Source organism: Rhinolophus hipposideros (assembly GCF_964194185.1).
Source record: "Rhinolophus hipposideros genome assembly, chromosome: 2".
Classification (NCBI taxonomy): domain Eukaryota; kingdom Metazoa; phylum Chordata; class Mammalia; order Chiroptera; family Rhinolophidae; genus Rhinolophus; species Rhinolophus hipposideros.
Genome location: NC_138048.1, coordinates 10339843 through 10360591, shown reverse-complemented (window position 1 = coordinate 10360591; position 20749 = coordinate 10339843). Strand labels below are relative to the sequence as shown.

The 20749-nt window shown below is 41.4% G+C and overlaps 1 protein-coding gene and 1 long non-coding RNA gene across 5 annotated transcripts in view; one reads left to right on the top strand and one right to left on the bottom strand.

Moving 5' to 3' along the window:
- Window positions 1-20749, top strand: part of CLRN1 (clarin 1) — a gene marked incomplete at both ends in the record, with an annotated part of 36807 nt that overhangs the window by 4233 nt on the left and 11825 nt on the right. For 2 of the 3 annotated variants that reach the window (XM_081064536.1, XM_081064535.1), the window contains one exon: window positions 19950-20129. The exons of the other annotated variant lie outside the window; for it this stretch is intronic. In XM_081064536.1, the coding sequence (XP_080920662.1) occupies window positions 19950-20129 (180 nt within the window). The remainder of the gene's footprint in view (window positions 1-19949; window positions 20130-20749) is intronic. 3 annotated transcript variants of the gene reach the window in all.
- Window positions 1-20749, bottom strand: part of LOC308504283 — a 124377-nt gene that overhangs the window by 101653 nt on the left and 1975 nt on the right. The window lies entirely within an intron of this gene.

The window sequence follows — 20749 nt, the reverse complement described above, 5'->3', positions numbered from 1 at the left end:
GTAAAATGGGAAGTAAAACTAGGTGATTTCCAGCATCTCTTCCAGTTCAAACTCTCTATGATCTGAGGGTCTGGCTGTTCTAGGAAGTCTTTCCTGCTTTAAAACTGCATGACCTGTGTAGTCTCAGTCTCGTAAAGCCTCTGTGGACAGATTTCAGCCCCTCATCAGAAGTGGTGAGTTTTGTGTGCCATTACTCTTTGGTCCTCAAAGTTCAGGATTCTGAAATTATTCTGAAATATCTACCATTTGTCAGGGGTGATGAGACAAGCAAGCAGTTCACAGGAGTTGGCTCATAAGCTGTTGGGACAGGCAAAGAGTTAACAAAAGCGAGCTTGTGGGCTAACAGGAATGAGCTAAACATTGACCCCTTGACTCTGACTTGCCTGCCCAGTACGGCACCTGCAGGCTGACAAGCACCTTACATTCATCATAGGTGGAAACAAAGTAGTTCCCAATCGCAATGGCAACCCCCTACAAACTAACAATCACCCATCACAGATGGGAACAGAATGGTTCCCAATCACAGCAGCAGCACTCTGCAAACTATTATAACATCCATCATAGATGGGAATGGAAAATTCTCAGGAGAAGACAATTGTAATGGCAGCCCCCCTGCAAGCTGACAAGCATCTGGCACCCTGCATGGAAAAATATAAAACCCCAGCACGCCTTCTTATTGGTGCAGCTGTCCCCCATGGGACTCTGCCCTGGCACAACTCCATTTGCCAGTATCTCTCTCTTGCCCCTCTGGCTCCACAGCTGTCTCCATCAGACTGCCCTGGCAAAACTTCTGCCAGTTCCAAACAGAAATCTTTCTCTCTCTCTCTCTTTTTGACTTTCAATAAATTGTCTTACTCTTGTAGAGTCTTGTAAAATTCTTTTTACATTCTGTGAATGACCAGGGGTTAATTCTATGCCAAGACAAGGGCCTAAGTGAAATTTCATTATCAAAGTGAATGCTTCTTTTCTTCCTGTCTGTCACAACCTTTTTGTGTAGAAAATCACAGGTTAAAGAGGGAGAAAATGAATGAGATGCTTTGGAAATCTAGGGAGATGGGTTAATGGGTTCCAAGAGCAGGAGCAGCCATAAACACTCAATTTAGAAGGTATTACTGAGAAAGCAAAAAAGGAAGGTCAAAAGACAGGGAGAGCCTGACCTCCTACTTCTTCCAATTTTTTCTTTCTCCATTTTTCCAAGAAAATCCTCGTCCATCCTCACTAAAAAAATATTCCCCTTTCCAGAATCTGATTTCTTAAACAGATAATGGCAAGAATTTAGGAATGACCAGTGTGTTTGACACTTCAAAGGTATTATTTCCCCAAAGGCAGAACTTAAGTAGAAATGATCCTCAAATTGGTGAGAAATATCAGGAAAATGCTTTTGAGGAAAGGAACTTCTGATTCTCCTTTTGTAGTCCAGGAAAAGAACCTTTATTTCTCTCTCCTTCCTAACAAATGCCTCTAATATCCTCACCAGAAAAAAATATTCCACAGAATCAGCCTTGAGAATTATAATTTTGCACATGTATGTGCATGTGCGCACATGCAGACACATGCAGACACACACACACACACACACACACACACACACACACACCTTCCTTCCTTGTCAAATTATCCTCCACGTCAAAACATTCAGAAGGCGAATGATTAACCTGGCAGCAGCCCGTCCTTATGTATCAATAATCACTCTACATGTAAATGGTTGAATTCACCAATCCAAAGGCAGAGTGTTGGGATGGTGAAATTACCCTTCACCCTAACAACCAGTAAAGTAATTGACCTGGGCTTACCGGAGAGAGGAAACAGAGGCTGACAGAACTGCTTCTGAAGCTGCATGGCAGCTAAGTGGAACTTCTGGAATTAACCCCTGGTATGTGAGCTTTAACTTTTTGAAAATGACTCCAAAATTGTTCTCATAATTTACTGCTCTGTTTTCTCTTCTAATATCAGAGAGTAACTCATCTTCCCCAGGGATGTTCAGACAACCTGGAAGAAAAAAATATTTATTTCACCTGTCCAGTTATTGTGTGCCTTATAAGTGCCAGGCATTTTGCATATATTATCTCCAACCCTTCCACAAAGGTGTTAGGACACTACTCCTGTTGAACAAATATAGAAATTGGAAACTCAGAGAGATCACAAAAATTTCCCAAAGTCATAGAGCTAGTAGGAGCAGACCTGGGATTGAAATTCAGATGCATATTATAGGTCATGCTCATTCCTCTGCCACTTTCTGTCTCCTTACAATATGCAAAAGGGATATAAAGAGATGACAAAAAATGTAAGGGCAGCCTTCAGTTTCACCATCTATTTAAAAAATGATATTGGTACTTCACAAGAGCTAGTTTTCATATGTCTATGTGATACTATTTGGCCTTAAGACTTGATGTCATTCATTGTTTCTTGTGTTCACAATTTCAGTGAAAATAGTAAAGCCAAGCCTATTTAATAATCTAGGTTGAGCAGGTCACATGCTTACGGCTAATCTTTTGGTTTCTTAATTATATTATTACCATGATGTTGACTATGTTAAAGACAGAGATATTTGATTGTTTATGTGGTTAGCTGACTAAAGATCACTGTCAATGAAAATTTTCATGGTACAATCTTCAAAGTTAGTTACTTTGACTACAACAATTATTTCACCACAGCAATTACCAAAATGGCAGGCTCTTTCCTGGGGTGACATGAACAGTTTCAACACAGAGACAGGGTCAAAAAGAAAAGCAGGTATATAATATAGCATTTGATTCACTGTCGAAATTTTCCAAAAAATTGCATTAAGAGCCAGTGGAGAATTAGAGCATAAATTAAAATCTGATTAAAAAAAAAAAAAGAAAAACAAAAGCTGATTTTTATCTCTCAACTCTATCAGGGATTTCATAAAATTAAAGGAACATTTTTAGCAACAAAACTCATTCACATTAAACAATGACAAATTTGCCGTTCACCTAGTCATGCGGCTAAACATGGTTGTGGTATGATGCAGTTTTATTATAGGTATGATAGAACTGACTAATAGCAAACTGTACCTGGCAGACTAATTTATGCAGGATTCATATTTCGCTCACTCCCAGCATGTTATAACTGTGGCAAAGCCATTCTCGGGAGTTATTACCCCGACATAATCATACCCTGTGGATTAGGAGCAGTTAAATGGGTTCTGTTATCAAAGACACATATGTGCCAAAGCAGCTGTCATCCCTACGCCACTGTGGGTGATTAAGACTCATTGATGGGGCTGCCTTCGAGTCGGCTTGAGTCAGGTAGAAACACTTCAGCTGAGAGAAATTCAGGTGAGGTAGTGAGGAAATTGTATTTTAAATGGTTCTATCATAGCATCAAGTCTCCTCGTTTTAAGTGCTGGGGTCATGGATTTCATTCTCCCTGACCACACAGCCATTAGAAGCCTGGCTCAGTACCTGGGTGTGAGATTATGGTGATATTAAAGGACATGAATGCATTGAGCTTATGTCAGGGAATTTCTTTTACTGGATTTTCATAATGACTGGCTGCAGATGGGCTGAGGGGAAAGTCAGATCAAGAGCATTTCTGTAAAAAGAAAGAAATCTTCCCTCTTATTCCCTTTCAAGAAAATGAATAGCCCAGCACCAAGGGGCCAAATACAACTTCTTTTTTTTACCTGGCTTTTATGTGAAGAAGGACCAGCTGAGAAGGAAAACAGGACCTCTGAAGCTACCATTACGGCTTTAATCTAGGAAGCAGTTGCTGCTCCATTGCCGACATCATTCTCAGAGGCCCACATCATTCTCAGAGGCTGCCATCATTCTGAGAGCTTCACAGATGGTATCACCTGCATTTTACATCTGGCCAGATGAAGGTGAAAAGGGTTGATGAGACCCGAACCATTAGACCAGTGGTCCGTAACCCTGGCTGTGCTTTAGAATTACCCAGGGAGTCTTTCAAACTACAGATGTCAAGGCTCCATCCTAGACCAAGGGAATCAGGCTCTCTGCAGGCAGGGCCTGAGCACTGGGAAGGTTTGGAAGCTCCCCAGGTGATTCTAAGGTGCAGCCAAAGTTGGGAACTACTGAGGTGGATGGTGTCCATGACAGGTTAAATCAGGTGAGGTCAAGAGTCAGAAACCCTTAATGTTAGGGATGGTGGGGAGCCACAGAAGGAAGGTGAGGGAAGGGTGGGGGGAGAAGCAGGATTTAGCACTATTTCCACACAGTTAGGAAGTTTTCTGGTCAGACTCAAGCTGGGATCCTTGGCTTTCATTCCTTTTGCTCTTCTATGAAGGGTCACGCATTTTATCCATACCCACCTGGCCCCACAGGGAATAAGTGCTCTAATTGATGAGTTTGCAGTAAGAAATTGAACATACTTGGCTTCCAGCCCCCAAGGCTTCCCCTCTTTCCACATCTGCCCACCAGTGACAGGAGCCTGCTCTCCCCCTGGTTAGGATGAAGGAGCCAGCTTTGCCCTGGGTGGGAAGCCCTCAGCTGTCCAGCCCTGTCTTGACTGGGTGGTCGAGGCTGCCTAATCCAGCAGAACCTGGTGGATGAGGTCAGCCATGTTCTCCAGCTGTTTTATCAGAAGTACAGCTGACATTTTGCCCTCCATCTGCCTGTTGCCTGTGGAAGGGCTCTGCTCCTTCCAAAGAGACTACTGTGTTTCCCCGAAAATAAGATGAGGTCTTATACCGTATTTCCCCCAAAGTAAGACCAGATCTTATATTAATTTTTGCTCCAAAAGACGCATTAGGACATATTTTTAGGGGATGTCTTCCTTTTTCATGTACAACAATCTACATTTATTCAAATAGTCATGTCATCTTCTTCTGGAACATCGTCATAATGTAGTAAATGCATCTGTCTGTCTGACGATCCTAACTGGGGCTTATTTTCGGGGGAGGTCTTATTTTCGGCGAAACACGGTAGAGATGTGCCGTCAGCCCAAACAGGGGTCCTCTTAGAGGTGTGCCGTCAGCCCAAACGTCATTTGAGACAAACCAAAGAATGTCCAAGGAACTGCACAAGGGGAATAGAAACAAGAATGGGAACAATAAATCAGATCCTGAGGAAGGTCTGTGACAGATATCAAATAAGTAATTAACTACAAATCCAAAGTTCCTGTATTATTTACAGCAATAGTCAGCCACCTACTCAGGAAAAAAAAAATCTAAGCTACAAGACAGAAAGTTCTCCTGAATTCCAAGTAATCTAAGGACTCCCATGGGGGTATTTTTGGTTCCAATGTACAGATATGTTCTCTGACCACCTGTAGGCCAAATAACTACCACCCACCCTCCATGATGGGTCCTGAGACTTGAAAACACAGACATTCTCCCTGCACTGTGTTCTTATACCTCCCACTCTTCTCAACGGGAATACAACTCTCCTGCCATTCTCATCATTGTAAAAAAAAAATATTTAGGGAATTAAAATTTACAAAGAGCTTCCACATAAGTGATCTCACTTGTATCTCTCAAAAGCTCTATGATTTATTTCTATTACAATCCACATTTACAGATAAGGGCACCAAGGCATACAGAGACCTACGTGTATAGTAAGTCGCAAAACCAGATTAATTCCAAACTCTCCTACCTTCAAAAGTTATGCTTTTTCCAAGCTCAATGTTACTTTTCAGTTAATGCCTGGCTATTTGTCTCCCTTCCCACAAGTTCCTCCGATCTTCTTGCTTTGGTGGTGTATGATGCAACTGCCTAATACTCTTGGTTAATTATAGGTTTCGATTGGCCTTACTAATTCCTATTGTAAGAATTGTAAGATAAAAGATATGACTGTTAAAGTGAAATCAGTAATATATAAAAGGAGAACAAAGTTTCAGGGTAAAATGTAACAGAAGAACCCAGCAGATAGAAATAAAATAAATTCTAAGGCAACCGAAATGAAAGCCATACATTTAGAGGTATCAAATAAAACATGGATTAATGGCAAGCAATAAAGGAACATACTTAGCAATTAGTAAAAACAAATAGTTTTTTAAATGTTACTCTTATTATCCTCCAATGATCTATTGAAAACATCATGACTTTGCATGCAAGACACAAATTCTTCATAAGTTAAAGAGTATATATGCCCCCCCCCAACAACAAAAAGACTACAGGGTGCTTATTACATGCCTAAGCATTTTCTAGACTCTGAGACTATAAAGGGAATGAGATAGGGTACTTGTTCACAAACAACTCAGAATCTAACAAAAGTGATTTTCTTTTCTTTTTTATTTCTTTCAGGGCACTAGATTATTTTGTCCATACATATATGTCACTTACTAGTTTCCAAAACTGTTCCTAATTTATTACTCAATTAGAGAATAAACTTTTATATTTATTTATTTATAATTCTATTTAGTTATTTTCAGTGACAGAAGACATTCAATACCATATTAGTTTTGGCTGTACAGCCTAGTGGTTAGACATTTAGGAGTATATAACTTACAAAGCTATCCCCCTGATAAGTCTAGTACCCATTTGACACCATATGTAGTTATTACAAAATTATTGACCATATTCTCTCTGCTGTACATTCCATCTTTGTGACTATTTTTAAACGACCAATTTGTACTTCTGAATCCTTTCCCTTTTCACTCAGCCCCTTAATGCCCCTCCCTTCTGGAAACCATCCGTTTGTTCTGTGTATCTATGAGTTTGTCTCTAGCAGAAGTGTTCCTAAATAACCAACCGCTTGTAAAAGCTATACAGGCACATTGGTCAGAATGGGGTAGGTTATGCTTTAATAAACAGTCCAAATGTCACAAATTGAAATCAACAAAGAATTATTTTTTGCTCACGGCACATTTTCTTCAGAGATCAGCTAGTCCAGGATGAAGCTACCATTTGGCAGATTGCCAGCTGTTGTAACAGAGAGAAAGGGTTGTGGAAACTTTCACACTGGTAACTAAATTCTCCCAAGAGACCCAGAACTGACATATGCCACTTCCACTCATATTTTATTGGCCAAGGCCTATTACCTAGCCATGCCTCACTTCAGAGGGGCCAAGACATGCAAGACCATGAGCCAAGATGAGGAAAAACGCGAAGTGGAGGTGGTTGAATCGCACTCATTACTATCACAAGTATTGTGTTTGTTCAGAAAGCTCCAAGAAGAAGAGTTACTCTCTCAGGGCCAGGCACAAGGAAATTGGAGAAGAGTTCTTAAGGATAAGTTCACTAGAGGGCATTGAAGAAGCCATTCTGAGCAAAGGAACAGCGTGAGCAAAGGTATGAAGAGGCCACTGTGGCCAGAGGACAGAGACTGTGAGAGAAAAAAGGAGGAGAAATAGGGCTGGAGAGGAAGGCAGTGGCCAGAACATGGGAGATTTCGCTCGCTGGACTGAAGCAGTAGATTTTATCCTGTAGGCAATGGGAAGCCCTTTAAGGATGTTAAGCAGTATGGGACAGGACAGCAGATGGATTGAAAGAAGATCCAGAGAGAGGTGGGGAGACCAGTCGGGAGGTTCCTCCAATATTTGGTTTGGGTCCCAAACCAAAGTATTGTCAGAGGGATGAAAAGGAGGGGAAATCTTTCCCAAATAGTCAGACACAAAAATGAACAGAAAATGACAGGATAAATCCCAGATTTCTGCTGGACAAGATAGCTCTCATAGTTCATCAAGATAAGAAATAAAAAAAGGAGGAAGTTTAGAGGGAAGATGAAATTATTCTTGGTTATGTTGAATGAGGTTCCACGTACGGGCCAGCAATGAGAGATGCCCATTAGTTAGGCAGGTCTAGAGCTCGTGAGCGGGACCTGGGGTCGAGCTAGAAAAGAGGCATCAGCACATTAGAGGTGGTAGTTGGAGCTGTAACTGAAGATGAGGTTGTCCAGGGAGGGGAATCGAATGGGAAAGTGGACAAGATGAGTTCTAGGAAACACCGCTCTGTATGTGGAGAGGAGGAGGGGCTTGCCAAGGACACTGAGACGGAGGACCAGGGACCTGGAAGAGCACAGCTGGGGGAATCCACAGGAGGAGAATGCTTCAACAGGGAAGTAATAGCCAATTATCCCAAACACCACAGAGATGTCAAACGATAGACAATGAAAACAGTCCTTTGAATTTTACACCAGAAGGCCACAAGGGACCTTTACTAAGGCAGTCTTGATGGACTGGTGGGGAGGGGGTGGGGGGTGCTTGTAGGAGCTGAGGAGGATGGCAGGGGAGGACTCAGAGAAAGACTGAGGTCAGGCAGTAGCTAGAGGAAACCTAAGGCCAGGTAAAGGGAGTGTGTGTGTGAGTGTGTGGTGTGTGTGTGCGGTGTGTGTGTGTGGTGTGTGTGTGGTATGTGTGTGGTGTGTGTGTGGTGTGTGTGTGTGGTGTGTGTGTGTAGTGTGCTGTGTGTGTGGTGTGTGTGTGGTGTGTGTGTCTGTGTTTGTGGTGTGTGTGTGTCTTTGTTGTGTGTGAGGTGTGTGTGTGTGTTTACAATGGGAAGATATTGAGCATAATTCTATGCTAGAACAATAGGGAAGAAAAGGATGAAGACAGCTCGGAAAGGTAGGAAATGGATCTACAAAGGACCCTGCAAAGATGGGAAAGGGTGGGTCTGAGAGCACGTGGAGAAGTCCAAGCCTTGGACAAGAGAAAACATTTTTTTCACTAAAAATGGAGGGAACGTTGGGCATGGACCAAAGAGAAGGTGTAGGTGGGTGGCAATGGGAGACTGAAAAGCTGAGAGAATTCCCCCGATAGCTCCTGTTTTCTGTGAAATGGAGGAGTTCAATTCACTACACCTTTCTGATCCTTTCGCAAGCCAGGTACACACGTAAGACTAAGGCAAATGGAGGCGGGGGTGTGAAAGGTGCTTAATAGTGGGGCTTGGGGATAAGGCGGAAGGTGAAGGGATTAGAAAGCACAGTCAGTAACCGCAAGATGGCCACGGGGAAAGGAAAGTCAATTTGGGGAATGTAATCAATAATATTGTAAAGATTTTGTAGGGTATCCGATGGACACTTGTCTCATTAGGGAGACCACCTCAGGGATGACGTAGATGCCTGCTCACGGCACTGTACACCTGAAGCTGAAGCTGAACAATAATGAATGTCAACTATAATTTTATTATATATATATGTATGTATATATATGCATATATATACATACATACATACATGTATACATACATATATACATATATGTATGTATACATGTATGTATGTATGTATATATAGTCACAAGAAGCAGAGTGCAGCATTAGGAATAGAGACAGTGGAAATGTAATGGCTGTGTGCGATGTCAGAGGGGTAGTGGATGAGGGGAAGGGGGCTGTCACTGTGTGAGGGATATAAATGATAAATGTCTAACTATTACATTGTTCTGTGCACCTGAAACTAATAAAAAATAAAAATAAATTTAAAAAATGAGTGGGGGAGGTTTGGCATATCTGAAAAGGGATAGAAGATAAAAAGAGTGGTAAAGGCTTTGTAGAATGGGGGGGACCACAGATCAGAGGCTCAAGCAGTCACCATGCAACCAGGAGAGTGGGGGTGCAGAGGCAGGGGACACAGTACAAGGAATAGAGCCCCCCAGCAAATGATGGCGGAAGGATAAATTTCCTGCAGAGAGCGTCCGGGGGACTGCGTTTTCACTCCAAGTCATTAACTTATGACTTACTCTGCTTGGTGTCATAGTATAGCAGACTATAGTAATGAGAGCATGACAGCCTTTCTCTGCACGCTGAGCGAGTTATGCAATGCAGGTTTCCTTTTTCCCCCTCTCCCACCTATGACTCTGGTGTCTTCTATTCTGCTAGTAGGAAAGTAAAACCAATCACTAGTTTCTTCCAGTTCTGTTTCTGACTAGATATCTTGTCAGAAATCCCTGCTTTCCAGACTATAGGGAGGAGGAATTGAGCTTTGAACTAGGGTTGAAACATTGGAGTTTAATATGGATGTTACAAACCATAACTCATATTCATTAGATTACCTTGTATCTATACATATACATATGGCCTTCTTTTAGAAAGTACTCTGACTCAAGTAATTCCCTTCCTGGGAATTCATCCAAAAAGGTTATTCTCATTCGTCATTCACCTTCATAATAAGAAAGAAAAAGGTATGTGCTTGAAGCGGTTCATGAAAGCATCAGCTATCATCATGAAACAATGGAAGGCAACTCAATGGACAGCAGCATACCAGTTTAATGGAAAAATCCATGTAATTATTTCAATGATAGTTTTGAAGACAACATGTACGGCATGGAAAATGCTCATATTCCAAGTAAAAAGAACAGAATGTGACCTCAAAACTGTATTATGATCACAGAATATAGGAAAGAAATATTAAGATGGACAAATGGTTGACAGGGACAAAAATAAAGGAAAATCTTGCTATTTATGTTGGTAGGATTGTGGGTGAAATTTTTATCTTAATTTCCATTTCACTGTCATAATGTTGTTTATTTTAAAAAAAAGTTCCTTCATAAACAGTTGCACCTTTGGACAAACTAACAGAAACATGGTGAGAAGCAAGTCTATCTTCCTTCCAGTCCTCTGGCCCTGCTAACAAAAGAGTTTGGCACGGTCAAGTTTTAGATGAATTCTTCTACCAAATCCCAAACATTATAAACCTGTTGCTAAACACCAGTCAGTTTCCATGTAACATGCTGACAATCACCCAAGTATGTTGAATTAAAGTTTTTCTTTTAATGAAGAGATTTGGAATTCCATTCCAGTTGCCAACGAGGTCTTTTAACTTCTTTAAAAAACTCCAAAATCATGCTGGATTCTGTCACCCCCTCTGATGACTACTTTATTTTATCTCCATTGCCCCGGATTCTCTCCAAAAACTCTTTCAATCCAGCTTCTGTTACCACCAGCCCCCAGAAACAGCTTAAATCAAGGTCAACAGGACTGCCTGACTCAGTGGACAAATTCTGGTTCTTAACCAGAAATTGCCTTCACATTTAACACTGCCACCACCACGCTCCTCCCCCACACTTCCCCTCTGGCCGTGTGTTGCTAACTGGTCTGTCGGCTCTTTTTCTCCCTTCCTTCCTTGCCAATATGGTGTTAACTCCTTTCAGTCTGAGCCAGTGTCTTCCCCCAAGAAACCTCAGACCTGCTAACCACCTCAGACTCCATTCCTGCATCCTACTCGAAGCAACACATATCCACCCAACATATGTGTGTCCAACAGCTATGTCATGCATTCTCAACAACAGCAAGAATCCCCCAAAGGGATAAAAATTGGTTCTTGGAGGAGAAAAAAAAAAACCAAACCCTTACTCTTTAAAAAGTGTATACGTGTAGAAAGCACAGAGATAAACACAATACAGAAACCAATATACAATATACTTGTGGCATTAAAATTTCATGGTGGGGGGAGAGTAGTTAGGAAAAATGTCTACAAAGACTTCTGTGGTGAGGAGCAACAATGAACACAAAAGTTGAGAAATACTCATGTACACTGTTCCAGGCACCTCTATGTGCTAGGAACAAAGCAGTGAATGAAACAAATCTACACAGAGGTCCTCATGTCATGGGGAAAATAAATAATAAACACATAAGTAAAAATATAGAATTTGTCAATGGTGGTAATGGCTGTGTAGAAAAATGAAAGAAGGAAAGGGGTTCGGGAGTGGGGAAGTGACTGGACAGGAGGCTGCAACTTTAGATAAGGTGGTTAAAGAAGGCTTCCCTGAGAAAGTGGCACTTAAATAAAGATGCGGAGGTCACAGAGCAAGCCAGAAGGATGTCTGGGGAATAGTAAGTGCAAAGGCCCAGAGGTAGGAGTATTCCTGGCATTTCTTAAATACTGTAAGGAGACCGGTGGCTGGAGCACACTAAGTAAGGAAATGGGTAGCAGATGAAGTCAGGGGTCTGGCAAGGAGTTCAACCATATGTGGCCTTGTTGGCCATTGCAATGATTTGACTTATGCTCTGTGAGATTAGAGTCTACTGGATGGGTTTGAGCAGGGGAGTGATATAAACACATTCATTTTTTAAAGATCCCTCTGGCTGCTGGGTTGACAGTAGATTGTAGGAAGGAGGCGTGGAAGCAGGGAGACCAGTTAGGAAGCCCTTGCAGTCATCCAGGTGAGACCTGATGGCGGCTTAGACCAGGGTGGAACAGCGCAGATGCAGAGAAATGACCAGCTTCTGAGGGTAGTGCCAACAGGGGTTTCTGATGGGTTGAACGTGAAATGTGAGAGAAAGAGAAGAATCAAGGATGATGCCAACGAAGAATAGACCTTCCAGCAACCGAGATGAAGAGGGCTGAAGGAAGCAAGTGTAAGGAAGGGAAGAATATAAGTTCAGTTTGGGACACATTGAGACGCCTATTCAATATCCCAGTCAAGATATGTAACAGGTAATTAGAAGACATACAAGTGTTGGATTCAGGGAGAAGTCTGGGCTGGGCATACCTGTTTCAGAGCGCTTCTAGGAGAAGGCATGACACTGGGTAGAGCGCCAAGGGAGCAAGAGACAAGCGAGAAGAGAACAAACGTCAGAACTGAGAAGGCTCAGATGACGATGAACCGACAAAGTACATCAACAGACCAGCTGGTGACATGGCAGCAAAACCGAGAGTCTGGTGTCTGAACCCAGGGAAGACAGTGCTGCCAGGAGGAGGGAGCGAGCTGCTGTGTCGCGTGTGGACCACAAAGGATGAGGACGAAGAACTGGCCTCTGGGTTGAGCAGCTGGAAGCTCTCTGGTGCCTTGGGAAATGTTATACGGCGCAGTGGGTTCGAGAGCAACAGCTGGAGAACTTTTCTGAGATTTTTTTTTTTAAGATGAGAAAATGACAGCATGTTTGTGTGCTTATGGGACGGATCCAGGACAGCGGGGGAAACTGACCATGTGGCAGAGAGAAGACAGAGTTCCTCAGTAGTGTCTCTGAGGAGGTGAGAAGGGACGGGGGAATGGGCCGTAGATGGGCCACACACACCTCTACCAGCCAACCTCAGCCAGGCACTTACCACGTGCTAGTACTTCCTATGCGGAGGCCACTGCATCCTCACAAATCTGAGAGAAAGGTAGAATTAATCTTATTTTTCAGGTAAGGAAATCAAGGTTTAAGGGAGATCGCAGAGTTAGAAAATAATCTGGCTTGGGAGCCTCTTCTGTCTAATTTCAAATGCCTGGCCCTTTCCCAGGCAGCCCCATGGAACACCCTCCTTATGCAGGGAGGGCAACAGACCCGTTCACCTGCTCAAAGTTGCACGGTGGATTCGAATCTGGGGTGCTTGACTCTCGGTCTCACGCTCCTTTTCTTTTCCCAAGATCTGCCTCCCCCATGCCAAGGGGTCCCTTTGCTGAGCTCTCTCTCCCATCTGGGAGACCCCACTCATTCCAGAATTTGTTCCTCCTGCTCTTTTTTGTTTGCAGTCTGGTTTATTGAGGTATCTGCTTGAGAGTGCTTCTAGGAAAATCTTATGTATAGTGAAATTTACCCTTTTGAGGTGTACGGGTCTATGAATTTTGACTAACACATAGAAGCATGTAATACCACCACAATCAAGATATAGGACATTTCTGTCACCTTCTAATTTTCCTTGTATCCCTCTGTGGTCAGTTTCCTTCCCCATACCCAAACCTGGGCAACCACTGATCTGTTTTCTGTCCTTATCATTTTGCTTTTTTCAGAATGTGAAATACATAGAACCACAATATGCAGCTTTTTGAGTCCAGTTTCTTTCACTTTATATGGTGTATTTCGGAGTTATCCACGTTACTGGGTGTGCCAGTAATCTGTTCCTTTTAGTACTCAGTAGTATTGTACCACACGGATGGGCCACAGCATATCTATCTTTTCACTAATTGATGATTATTTAGGTGGTTTCCCGTTTTGGTGAGCATGAATAAAGCCACTTCAAACATTTGCATGCAGAGTTTTGCGTAGACATATGTTTTTCATTCTTTTAGGCAAACATCTAGAAATGCTATTGCTGAGTCTTACGTTAAGTCCATGTTCAGCTTTGGATATCCATATGTGAAAAAAAAACACGCCAAACCCTAACGTTGGCCCTATACAACCTTTACTCAAATCCTAGCCTTAAAAATAAACCTAAAACAAAAAAAACTTCTAGAAAAATACATAAGCAAAATGGTGGCCTTACATTAGGCAAAGATTTCTTATATTTGACATCCAAAAAATGATACATAAAAGAGAAAAATTGATACACTGGAATTCATACAAATAGAAAGCATACTTCAAAAGACACTGATAAGAGAATGAAAAGACAAGCCACAGCCTTCGACAAAATGTTTGTGAATTGCTTATCTGATAAAGGGCCAAACATGCTTATAGACTTCTCAAAACTCAATAATAATAGTAATACAATCCAACAAAAAAAATGCACAAAAGATATGACCAGGGCCTTCACTAAAAAAGATATATGGAAACCAAAAAACCTCACAAAAAAGATGCTCAATGAAATTAGTCATTTGGCAAATGCAAACAAAAACTATAATGAAATAATGTACACATCTATTAAACGGTAACAATGTTTTAAAAACTGCCAAAGTGCCAGCAAGAATGTGGAACACTTGGGACTCATACATTGCTGGTGGGAGGGTGATGTGTTCTAGCCACTTTGGAAAACTTGACAGTTCCTTGTGAAGTCACACATACAGGAGCTGAGGGTGGGCTATGGGTTGACAAGGAAGGGGAAATGGGAAGCTTTGGGAAAGGAGGAATTCTTTTATATCTTGATTGTGGTGATGGTTACACAGCTGTACTAGTTTGTCAAAACTCACAGAACTATACACTGCAGAGGAAGAAATTTTACTGTGTTAATTTTACTTTAATCTTGAAAAGGGGAACAAGTAAAATCAAAGGCAGCAAAGCTATTATGTGACTTTAGGCAAGTTACTTAACTTCCCTGTGCCTTACCTTTGAAAAAAATCTATGCATTGAGGATAAAATCGTACCTTCCTTATGTTGCTGTAAGAATTTAATGTGTTGATTTGAGCCAAGTACCTGGAACACAGAAAATCCTGCATGATTACTGGCTGTTATTTTTATTCTTCTTATTATGACTTGCATATTGCTCTTTGAAGAAGTTTGATTATGAAATAATAGAGAGAAAAAAAGGAAATCAAGGGATTGGGATGGTTTAAGAAGGAGAGACCTAGACACACTGACTCATACACAAAGTGGAAGAAATCAGTGATAAGAGAATGAAAGAGAGGGAGAGTTAATTCTGAACGCACAGCCCAGTCCTCTGCTATGAATGTGGCATGAGCTGCCCGTTCTAAGAACTAACTCCATTTCACTTGTCAACAGCTAATCAAGTAATTTCTGGAGGCCCGAAGTGACTTCCTAAATTAATGACAACCGCTTCACAGAATAAAACGTTCACATCATTTTTCTGTGTTGTAATCCTAAACCTAAAAGAAAAGAAAGGCCAAACAACACTACCTCCCAGCTGTATACTATCCAACACCATTAAGGTGACACCTTCCAATATTTCCTCAAATAGTTTGCTCCCAGTTTCAGCCAAGGGAAAGTCATGTTAATGTAGGTCAGAGAATGGAGGGCTGTTATCAGAGTTCTGGATGGTCATTACAGACTCAGGGAATTTTCATCCAAAAAGAAACTGGATAGAATGTAAGTGTAACCCATAGGAATCAGTGCCCAGCTGGATAACTTTCTCACAAAAGTGGGAATTTTAAGAGACTTCATAAGAATTAAAATGCTCCACATGACAATTTTAGTTTCTGGCTTTTCTTTCGAGGAGGCAAATCAGTGTAACTTCTTTCTGCATTTTTTTCAATATGGTAACAACCCTCAATTTTCAAATAGGCTTCACCTAACTACCCTATTGGAGATGAAGAGGTTCTACCTCTTTTACAGGTGGGGAGATAGAAGGAAGCAGGTATGGGGTTTTATTGTAACTGCTGGTACAAGCCACATCAACAGTTGATCGAGTGCAAGAACAGCGGGTTAGATTGATGGAGTTGTCTCAGGAGTTGGAAGCTCCAGAGGGCAGTTGATTGTAGTACAAGAGCTGAAGACTTTTCTTATTCTCTCTCCCTCCCAGACTCTCTCTCTCCCTCCCTCCCTCCCTCTCCCTCCCTCTCCCTCTCCCTTTCCTCTCCCTCTCCCTCTCCCTCTCCCTCTCCCTCTCCCTCTCCCTCTCCCTCTCCCTCTCCCTCTCCCTCTCCCTCTCCCTCTCCCTCTCCCTCTCCCTCTCCCTCTCCCTCTCTTTCTCTTCAACCATATAATTTCTAATTGATAAGGACTTTTAAAAATACAACCACAATACCCTTAACATTAGCAACAAAATAATATTTATGTAATGTCATCTAATGCCCAGTCCATGTTCAATTTTCCCTGGTTATCTCAAAAATATCTCTTATAAATTGTTCATTCAATATCCGTACATTGCATTTGGTTAATATGTCTCAAGTCTCTTTTAATCTAGAATAGTCATAGGAATGTTTTATGTCTTCAATTTTTAGAATTTTTTTAAAAAGTATTAATATATTCATTAAGTAGATAATGCTCGCAGAGCAGTAAATTTTTTCCCCCCAAATATCACCCCTGAGCCCCCGTTTTTCCCTCTGGTACGTGGGACTGATAATAGTCATATTTTATGGGGGTTTTGAGAGAATTAAATCAGATAAGTATTTAAATAACTGTTTATTATTATACACATTCTCCTTTTGGCTTGCTCCTAAATGATAGAATGATACATATTTCCCTTTATTTGTTTGATTTTTTCCATCTAAATTCATACTTCGAGGATAATTCCATACCTATTCTTATAGATTATTTTCATTATTTGTAACATTGACTTTTATTCCATTGTATGGACGCCATATTGATAGACATGTAAGTTATTTCTCACCTTTTGCTTTTATGAAAAACAAACAGATACTACAATGAATATGCTTGCAATATTTTATTGGATTAACATGCAGAAATATTCATAGGATGAACTCCTGGAAATAAAATTGCAGAACTAAAGCATATGCGTATTTTAATGCTTTATCGGTATTGCCCAACTGCGTCTAAAGAAGGTGTACCAAGTTATACTCCCAAGAAAAATGCACAAAGGTCCCCATTTCCATACACTTCAGCTCCTTGGACATTGCTAAATGTTTTGATCTTTATAAATATAATTTGTGCAAAATGGTATCTCATAGATTTACAATGTGCATTTCTCCTATGGTGAGAAGATAAAGGAAATATGGTGCAATTAACCCTCACATTCCAATGACCTGCCCGTGACTCCTGAGTGAGAACCCCGAGTGAACACCAGCCAGATACAAACGCCCTTATCTGTATTCATGAAGAGAGTGCTCCCTGTCCGATAGCGCTCAGCACATGTTATGTACGGACATATGTAATTAGTTCCACCTAGCCGCAGTGAAGGGCTTGTTCTGACCCAGTGCGACTCCCTCACCTGGTCTCTTCCTGACACACAGTCGCTATAGGACATGCATTTGCACAGCTGACCACTTTCTCCTCCTTGCACCGTTGTCTTTCCTGGGCTTCCCGACCGTCCCTCTCATGGATTTGCTCCTAACTCACAAGCTCTCTTTCTCATCTCCTCGGCCGACTTCTTCTCTCTTCTGTGTGGGAAAACATAGGGGAGACCCAGGGCTCCTTCCTGGCCCTTCTCTCCTCTAACTACAGCTCGTCCATAGGTGATATCCATTCCATGGCTTTAAGTTCCAGGGCCAGGACTAGGGTGAGGCCACAGAGGCAGCTAGGACATAAAATTTAAGGAGACATTCACTCCTAGGCTCTGCAAGTGCAGGGTTGGCCCTGGAGAGTGACTGTCTCCTTAGTTTTATACCCTAGGCACCTTCTTGTCTCAACCCTTGTCCCTCATCACTACACATACCTGCCTTCTCCCTGGACCTCCAGACACATAAGTGCTATTTGACATCTCTACTTGGAGGCCTTAAATGCAACTCCAACCTAAAATATCTAAAACTGGACTCTTGTACCACCTCTCCCTCCCATGCCCAGACCTGCTCTTTCTGCTTCTATCTCGGATAATAGTATCACCGTTTATTCTGTTGCTCAGGCCCAAAATTCAAGAGTTAGCCTGATTCCTTTCTTTCAACAAGTCCTGTCTTCTATCTCCAAAATATATTCCAAATTTGACAACTTCTTCCCACATCTACGCTACCCCCTTAGGCCAGGCCATCTCTTGCACTGTATATAGCTGCCCCCACCGACGACCCCGGGCTCCCCTTTTCCCCTTAGACTCACTGCTCAGTGGCTAGAGTGATATTTTGACATCAGAGAGATTGTGTCACTCTCTTACTTAAAACCCCCCAGTGGCTTCCAGATGAATTTAGAATTAAAAACAGACTCCTTACCTGGGTCAATAGCCCAGAATCTAGCGGGATGATCACCTTCCCCCAGCACAGCAATCTCACTTCCACCTCCCCTCATTCACCTGGCTCACCCACCGCTCACTCCTCCCCAGGCCTGCTCTTCCCCAGATCCTTACACAGCCACTTCCTTCTCAACATTCAGCTGTCAGCTCAGGTGTCAATTTCCTGACCACCCCCATCCACTCCCAATCTCATTACCCTACTTTATTTCTCCACAGACGTATCATCATCTGAAAATGTCTTATTGTTATCACTGCATAATAATCCCCCACGGCTCAGGGGCTTAAGACAAATTGGATTAGTTCAACTGGACGCTTCTTGATTGAGCCTCTCCTGCTGTGGCAGTTAAATAGCAGCTGGGATTAACATCTTGTGGGGACTTGGCTGGGCCAGACATCCAACACTCTTCCCTCCCAGTCAGTTGTTCCTCCAGGTGGCCTCTTTCTCCAACAGAGAGCCTGGAATTCCTGCATGGCAGCTCAAGCCTCCAAAAGTGATGAAGTGGAAACTGCTGGTCCCCTTATAGCCTAGGCCTGAAACTGGCACGGTGTCCTCTGCTGCCATATTCAGGTGGTCAAACAATCATAGGCCATCCCAGGTTCAGGAGGACCGAGGAATAAATTCTACCTCTTAAAGGGGAAGTGACATGTGTGTAAAAGAAAGGAGGGGAGGAATTGATGGTGGCCATCTTGGGCAATAAACTCTATAAATAAATATACTCTATAAATAAATATAAATAAACATTGATTTGTTTGTTTATTTGTTATTGGCTATCTACTCCCATTAGGTTATAAGCCCCATGAGACAACAGGGGCCATGTCTATCTTGTTTTATGGCTCTATTTCCAGCACCTAGAACAATGCCTGACACATAGTAGGTGCTCAATAAATAAATTAACCACATGATAAGTGTTTGGGGACCTAAAATGGACTGGACTAAGCTTCCCCGGATTGGTTTTGCCAGATTTGCTGCTGTTCAGCGTGGTGATGCCTCACCAGATAAGAGAAATCCTACATTTATAAAGCATTTTATTTCCTCTGCAAACAAGAAAACTTATCCTGAACACAAAATCTAGAAATAGATTTGGCGTGTTTTCCAAATGGAAAATATGTCTTGTACCACCAGAAATTATTTTCCCACAGCTTGTGCTACACCAAAATATTGAAATTGACTGCAGATATCCCATTCTTTACATCGGTGTGGGCTAGAAATAGTTTTTGTTTTTCTTTTTTGTAGCAAAGGAAATATAAAAACCTACTGATATTTGAACCTTCCCAGATTTTTTATATATATATATATATATATATATATATATATATATATATATATATATATAAAGATGATGACTGAGAAAGGTCATTAAAAGTTTGGTCATACATATGTATAGTTTTTGGTTATAAAGCCAGCACTTGTTTATTTAAGTAATTATATATGACCAAAGGCAGAAAAAAAAATTCCCTCAAATCTCCCCTTCGCTGGTTTTCACTATAAAATAGTCTCTTGTCTAAATCATTTTATCAATCCCTTGTAAATTAGTAAGTGAGAATGTGCTCGTCAGAGGGATTTTAGTAATTTTTGAAGTTAAAAAAAAGAGGGATTTGTTTCTTAAATTTACTCTTGCAGACGACGGTTAATTAAATGTCTTTTAATGTTTGTTTTGTCTTCAGTTTTCCCAAATTTGCTGAAAGCGATCCCAGTGAGTATCCACGTCAACGTCATTCTCTTCTCCATAATCCTTGTTGTCCTGACCATGGTGGGGACAGCTTTCTTCATGTACAATGCTTTCGGCAAGCCCTTCGAAACTCTGCACGGTCCCCTAGGACTGTATCTGCTGAGCTTCATTTCAGGTGAGGACAGAATCTACCCCAAACGGATGTTCCAGGGTGTCCAAACACAGGTTCTACCCAAATACAGAAGTACAGTGTGTATGTAGAAATGCTCAGTAGCACTATAAATGATAGCAAAAAGTGACGGAAAATATAGTTATCCAACAGGAGGGAATTCAATCAACATGTGTGGTAGTTTATGTGAATGACTATGATGCTGGCATTCAATTATATTTTTGAAGAGGATATAATCAAAAGGATTAATGCTTGTATCAAAAAGTTAAGTGAAGAAAAGCAGTGTATAAGATTTTATAAACATCGACCTAATTGGAATATACATATATATGTAGGATTATATATGTATATGATTATATATGTAGGATTATATATATGCATATATAGTATTATATATGTAGGATTATCTCTCTCTCTATATATATATATATTCTCTCTCTCTCTCTCTCTCTCTCTCTATATATATATATATATATATATATATATATGTAAAATAAGTAAATAAAAAATAAGTAAATAAAAACCACCAAAAAAAGCAAAGGGCCAGTGTTCCATCACCCTTATGAGTTGCCATATTCAGGCCCGTAGGTACTTTGTGCAGCCTAATGGTAGGTGTATCTGGGCAA